This window comes from Rhagoletis zephyria, unplaced genomic scaffold (genome assembly GCF_001687245.7).
Source record: "Rhagoletis zephyria isolate East Lansing unplaced genomic scaffold, Rhagoletis_zephyria_1.1 Rzeph_scaffold_01525, whole genome shotgun sequence".
Lineage (NCBI taxonomy): Eukaryota > Metazoa > Arthropoda > Insecta > Diptera > Tephritidae > Rhagoletis > Rhagoletis zephyria.
The window spans coordinates 29,264-36,363 of NW_016158609.1; the positions used below are offsets into that span (position 1 = coordinate 29,264).

The following is a 7,100-nucleotide window of genomic DNA, read 5'->3' on the forward strand; positions in this document are numbered from 1 at the left end:
ACTTTCGCGTTGGCTTTGGCGTTGGCGTTGGTTTGACAGAACGCACGTTAAAAGAATGATTGCTACAATGAACGCTTGGCAGCGAATGCTTGGGTGACTAAATTAACATACTAACGACAGATAAATTAATATTTAATATCAATAATTGCATTAAAAACGATATTTCTTGCCTGCACTTGATTAAAAAGGGAAAATATTTCACACAATTTTATTTATTTGCAACAGCTGACGAGCAACGCACGCGAAAAGATGAGAGTTGGCCATCTTTTTGCTTTGTGTTGGCGTGAGCGTTGCCGAATTTTGGCTATGTGGACGGCTGCACTTGAATTCATGTATTCATAGTCAGCTGTTGAAGCGACGCCAACGCCAACGCAACGCCAAAGTTTTATGTGGACGGGCCTTAAAGTAAGCAAAGCAAGCGTGCATTGGGCCAATACCTTGAGTGTCGCCGGGCAAGCTTCAAGCACCCGACATTCAACCCGACACTCACACATGTACTTGTTGCTGGGGTAACCAACAACGGATGCTTGAAATCGCCGACGAGCTTTACATTAAACAATAGAAATTAGAGGTGCAAAACTATCGATGGCACTATCGATGTTTTTTATTTTTCCCTACTATCGATTGTTTTTTGGTCCTATCGATAGTCCGACAGACATGTGATTCAGTATTTATTTTAGTTTTATTTCTTCTTTTCTTTTCATTTCTCTTAAACATCCAAGTTGAACTAAAAATTTGGTTGCTAAGAGTAATGTCAAATTTCGAAAATGACGGAAAACCTTGCATCTTTTAAAATACCGCTAAAAAACTGATTCAAGTTAATTTATACCAAAACTTTCAATATTATCTACCACCACTATTTACTATTTATGAAAAGGTAAATAAAAACCATTACTTCTCAGAAAAAAAATGGTTTCTTCATCTAAAATTGAAATTTACTTGATGAATGCCTTATATATGACGGAGGATATCTAAAACCACAAATATAAAATTTCAGTATGCCCAATTTTTTTCCATTTCAATTCATTTCAAATTTTCAATAACTTTACTTCTAACTTAACGGTTAAACAATTACAAAAAGTGTACAGTAGTTTACAAGAATATCCAAACGTAGTTTCGAAATATATTCTTAGGGAAATCTTCATACGAAAATTGAGCCAAAACCATATAAATACGATACTATCGACGATATATCGATAGTTATGAAAATAATATCGAAAACTATCGATAGTTTTGCACCTCCAATAGAAATCGCAAAAATTAGCAAATAAAATACTCGCTTTGTTTTGTTTTGTTGTCAAATTTCTGAGAAATGTGAAGTCACCACGATGCGATACAGAAAGAACAAGGACCAGGGATGTAATTTTAAGTAATCTATTATTCAGTGGCAACGCGCAGAGCGTTCGGGGCAGCAATATTAATTTGTATCAAATATAACATTAAACGGTGGTTCTAATACATTTTTTGATATTATTAACCATAGTACATACATTATATGGTATTTCTTTCAAAATTAATGTACTATATAAACTTTTTTTTCAAATATTTCTCAAGTTTCTTTCATGAGTGCTGAAAAGCAACCATGCGTGTAAGAATTGTGTGCTACCTAAAATTTCACCTCTGGAAATTTTATCCCCATAAAGGACTTCACCACAGTTTTTTTACTGGATATACTGAGCAGCTAAGCGTTTAAAGAAAATGGCTGTAAATATAGACGAATACGATTCCCAGGTAATTTATAATAAAATTCCTAATGAAAATTCACAGTAAATACTTTCAACCACTTCCAGCTTCAAAGTGTAGAGCAATGCTTACAGAACACCAAAAACGAGGAAGAGCGGATTGCATTAGCCAGTCTTAAGACAGATCTTTTAGAACTTATTGAATTAACGAAGGAAACGCATGAAAAGGAAGCGTTACAGAATGAAGATAGATGTGGTCTCAATGAAGAATTGGAGAAATTTAACAGCGAAATAGCACAATTGAGTAATGATGATACAGCCGGCAAGATCACGCAAGACTGTAGTGAAGATGTGAAAAAATTTCCAGAACTCGAGGTAAACCTAGAATTACTGAATGTAACTAGTTAATCATTAAAATCCACAAGTTCGAACTAGAAAACATTATCGGCCAAAAGTGTTCTGCACCCCACCAACATTCCTGGGGCGCAACAAGTTACCATAACGCGATAGTATGTTCAATTGAGGTTACTGCCCATACGGCTCGCTTGCGAATACTCTTCACCAATCCAACTCATCGCGAGATGTTGCCTTGCTTGTTTTTCCTCGAAGGGGAGTGTCGATTCGATGATATGCATTGCCACTACTCCCACGGCGAGCTTGTAGATGTAGATCAGTTAGGAAACTACACTGAACCAGATTTTACTCGCCTTGCACGTAATTGCGTTGTACTTGCGAAATTACCTGACCGCCTTTGGCATCGAGGTCGAGTTCTTTGCGCTAATTTTATAGAAAAGATATGTCGTGTTCGACTCGATAGAAAAGATGAAAATAAACGGGAACGTGACTTTTCGTTTGAAGATTTACTCCCAATATTCCATGGTTCGTAAAGTGCCTTAAAGCTATATAAAATGTAACAAATTAAAAATTATCTTTCCCTATGAAAATATATGCAGATGATGATCTATCTAGCGGAAGCTCGAGTGGTTCTGATGACGAAGTAATAAACTCGGAAGGTAGTGAATATATGAAAATTTCTAAGCGAACACAATTAACGGAGCAGAGCTTATTTGAATTTAAGACTGCAGAGCCCCTAGGAGAGTGGGAAAAGCATACGCGGGTAAGTTAATCTGTTTTAGGCGCCTATTAAGGTTCACAACTAAGCTTATACAATGTTCTGACCGCCAACGAAAACACCTTGAAAACGAGTTTTGGGATTGTGGGCTGTTCACACCGACTGTTGGTGTTTTCGTTGACATTTCTTACATCCTTTGTTTACAGTTTTGCTGCACAAATACAAAACCAAAATACTTTTCCTTCAATTTCTTTTCATTAACAACCTTTTACTTCCATGCTTATTTTATTTTGGTCAGCCAATTAACATTAAATCCGAAATGGCGTATTAAAGAAGTAAAATATGACTTCCACTTCGATAAATAATCGAAAAAAACTAGTACAGAAACCGATTGGAATGAGTGGAACGTGAGTTTTCAAGTGCTTTTCAGCGAAAACTTGTTTTCGTTTGACAGATTTTACATTGACGAAAACACAAGTTTTAGGTCGAAAACCAGTTTCAGCAACGAAAACATGTTTTCGATGTCGGTCAGAACATGGTATAAGTTGAATGGAATATGTTTTAAGACTTGAATTCAGTTGTGTCCCGCAACAAGTGGCGGATACAAGGAAGGGGGACGGGGGGGCGGGGGCGGTGGATGGGGTTATTTTTTCATTTCAACCTTCAATCACATTTGCATAGTAGAACTGGTCAAAATTCCTTGGTGTGTTTTTCTGATAGGTAATGAACAAATAAATAATCAAGGCGAATTAATATATGGTGATAGCAGGAGTACAAAAACAAAAATTTACATGTATTTTGTTTTTGCTTTGGCGGCATAAACTGTCAAAATCTGTAAGAGTATGTGTAGAAATTCAAACAAAATTTTTCAATTTGATATCGGAAGCCGTGCGGTGAAACACATCCACAAAATCAGCTGAGCTAGTAACACCACCTTATATAAATTCGCCTTGCAAATAATAATGCGACGGCGCGAAATGATAAAAGCTATTTTTTGACATGTTCTGCTTTACAACTTGAAGAGTTGTGATAAAATGTTTTAAGTTATAATATAAAAAACAGGGAAGTAAAAAGGATCCCAATATTTTTTTTAATTTGGCCATTTTATGATGCATTTCCCTATATGCATAAAAAACCAGCTGTTCAAAAAATAGTAGTGCTTAAGTTGAGAAGCTCTAACATTTTAAAGAAATAAAAAGATCTTCATAGTTTTTAAGTTATTTGACTATTATTCGGTGTAAAATTACTACAAATATGGTACCCCCTTTTGCAATTAGGAAAATAAACGCATCTCTTTATCGATAAACGAGAAGTGGTAATAATTCCAAGAAATCCAGGGGAAATCTTTAGCTATTTGTACAACGATTTAGGGGTGGGGGAGGAGGGGGAGAGGGCGTGGCTACCCAAACCCCACTAAACAAAGGAGGTTGAACGCCGCTTTATGAAAAGTCACCCCTCACCTCCTCCCCCCCTAAAGACCCCTTGGGAGCTGTTTGAAAATACGGGAATTTTAGATTTTTTTGCAAAGAAAAAACAAAGTTAAACTTGCGTCCGAAGAAGGGGGGCTGAACACCTTTTGCAGAGAACACCTTTCTGCGTAGGCGGCCTTCGGCCGCGCTTAGAGATTATAACCCTTACTACGTAGAATTCTCCTTTCTGTGTGACATAACTGGGGCTACCGGCCCAGTGATGTAACCTTGGGAAAGGATGAAGTAACTAGAATTCCCTTTCTGTGTGGTAAACCTGGGGCAGCCGCCCCAGTGATGTCTATTTTGGTTACTGGGTGTTTTATAAAAATATCATGTATATAAAAATGTATATACAAATTTATAACAAAAATTTGCAATAAATACCATATTTCCAACCGACATTATTGTTAAATTAGTGCACAGATTTAGTAAATTAAATATTTGTAATCTAATGAAGCGTGAACTGTTGTCTTCAAGTGTGTGTAAAAGTTTTTTGATTCGATTCACGCGTTTGGGCACAGCAACCCAAAATCGTTGTACAAATTCATAAAGAGTACCCAAATCCAGACCAAATGTACAAAAAACCTCACACCTAAGGGTATCGTGTTAGTCTTATCTAATAACCTCAAATTGGATATGTCTTCTTCCAGACTATCCATTGGTCGTCAATAGAATACAGAAAACCGCTTAAGATGCAGTTTGAGACAAGTTGGAAGTGTGGGGGCAGATCACTACGATATTGGCATGTTTTCCGTAGTTTGGTATTTGTCCTTATGGATACCAAATGTACTTTATTTTACAGGAAATCATATTAGTACCACATGAACGTTGAAAGTTCTCAACAAAAAAGGTGCCTAAAAGATTAACGAACCAAAAAATACCAGTAAATTGCGCAAAAAGCTATTTTCGTCCAAAAGTGATCGGTATAAGGCAAAGAGGAATTTCATATGGCCAACATTAAAAGGATAGAAAGTCTGTGAGGAAAGGTTAAAACCAATTCTGAAAGAAAAATGGGCTTAAATCCGTATTAGACGCTATCAGGATGTTAGCGGCCCTCTGTAACATCAAAATTGATCCAAATTAAACTGAAAAAGATTTCGTACGAGATATCAGACGCAAATAAACAACAAATAGTACAAAACATTGGCTATATCTTTAGTTTTAACTTTGTGAAGGTAACCACTACTATTATTTTGAACAGCTCAATTAAGCACTATTACTTTGCTTAAGCCGTAGTGTATAAAGAAACCAATATTTTTAGTATATGAAACTTAAATATTCAGGAAATATCGAGAATCTACTTTTTTAACCTTTTTATATGCATCCTTTATGTGTACTTGTTGGGTTTCTTGTTTGATGGGAATGAAACAGCAAAACTGCATACATATTTCTAGGGCATATTTAGATCAGCGAGCGGTCGCTGTGGTGTAGTGGTTAGCAGTGCGCTACCACTCCGCAGGGCCTGGGTTCAAGCCGTGGTCAAAGCAACATCGCAAAACAAAATATAGAAAAAAAGGTTTTTCTTAACAGCGGTCTCCCCTCGGTAGGCAATGGCAAACCTCCGAGTGTATTTCGATGGCTGAGTGGAAGATCGACCTATCTCGGCAGCCAGTTCGAAAACGTCCTATCTCAGAAAATTTTTCAACAACGCTTTATCTCAGAAAACTTTTCAAGAACGCCCTACTTCAGAATTTGATTGGAAAACATCCTACCTGAGAATTGGGTTGAATAACGCCCTATCTCAGCTGCCGAACCAAAAACTTCCTATCTCAGCTTATTTTCAATGTGTTTTCGTTTGAGATAGGGCCTTTTTGAACCGAGTACTGAGATAGTGCGTTCTTCAACAAAATTCTGAGATAGTGTTTTTCAATAAAATTCTGAAATAGATTGTTTTTCAATAACATTCTGAAGTATGGCGTTCTTGAAAAGTTTTTTGAGATAGGGCGTTTTCGAACAGGCTGCCCAGATAGGTCGATCTTCCACTCAGCCATCGTGAATTCCCAGCGGTAGCCTGACCTCCTTCGTCCAGGTGGTCAATATGGTCGCAGAGGATTTCATAGGGGAGAGGGCTAGACATTTTGCAGTGAAGAAGCGAGAAAGATCGGAGAGATATTCCCACGACAGCAGAATGACTCGGGGGTTTTACCCGACCAAGGGCTGTTGTTTCGGCGATCTAACCCCGTTTAGGTCGGCGAAGTATCTCAGAAGTTGCTCGTCCATAGGGCTACATTCACTACGTATTCTTCTACTCAGGGCTGGCATCGAGTTAAACCCAGGGCCAGAAATCTACACCTGCTGTGTATGCCAGAGACGACTACACTACAACTCCACCTCAGTCAAGTGTAATGCCTGCGAGGGGTGGAGTCACCTTAGAGTCTGCTCAGGACTACGGACACATCGACAGTGGACCACGTCGTACGTGGCCCACTGTTGCTCAAACAGAGCAGCCTCCACGGCTAACCTCAGTCCACCCGAGCAGCCTCACACAGTCACCACAGCACAACAACATAATAACACCACATACCATACCACAGCCACGACAGACCACATAACACACACAACCGCACCACTACCCACACGTCGCCGNCGGCAACCATCACAGCAGCGCACACAGCCAACGGTAAGAACACACACATCCCTAACACCCCACATCACGACACGTCTCCCAAACCACATGAAGCTCCTCCAATTTAACTGCAACGGGCTACAGAGCAAGATTGAGGAGATAACCGTCTTCATGTGTCGGCATGGTATATTGATAGCTGCGGTCCAAGAGACGAAGTTGCACAGCAATTCAACTTTGTTGAATTGCGCCGGGTACAACGTGCACCGTCGAGATCGCGAGCGAGATAATGGTGGTGGCTTAGCGTTCATCAC

General features: G+C 38.8%; 1 protein-coding gene across 1 annotated transcript in view; it reads left to right on the forward strand.

Annotated features, from left to right (window-relative positions):
- The first annotated feature begins 1,630 nt into the window (after positions 1–1,630).
- LOC108364319 (zinc finger CCCH-type with G patch domain-containing protein) overlaps positions 1,631–7,100 on the forward strand; it is a 66,532-nt gene continuing 61,062 nt past the window's right edge. The window contains exons 1-4 of the mRNA XM_017617956.1: positions 1,631–1,731; positions 1,791–2,057; positions 2,108–2,561; positions 2,636–2,799. Of these exons, the coding sequence (XP_017473445.1) occupies positions 1,699–1,731; positions 1,791–2,057; positions 2,108–2,561; positions 2,636–2,799 (918 nt within the window). The 5' untranslated portion in view covers positions 1,631–1,698. The remainder of the gene's footprint in view (positions 1,732–1,790; positions 2,058–2,107; positions 2,562–2,635; positions 2,800–7,100) is intronic.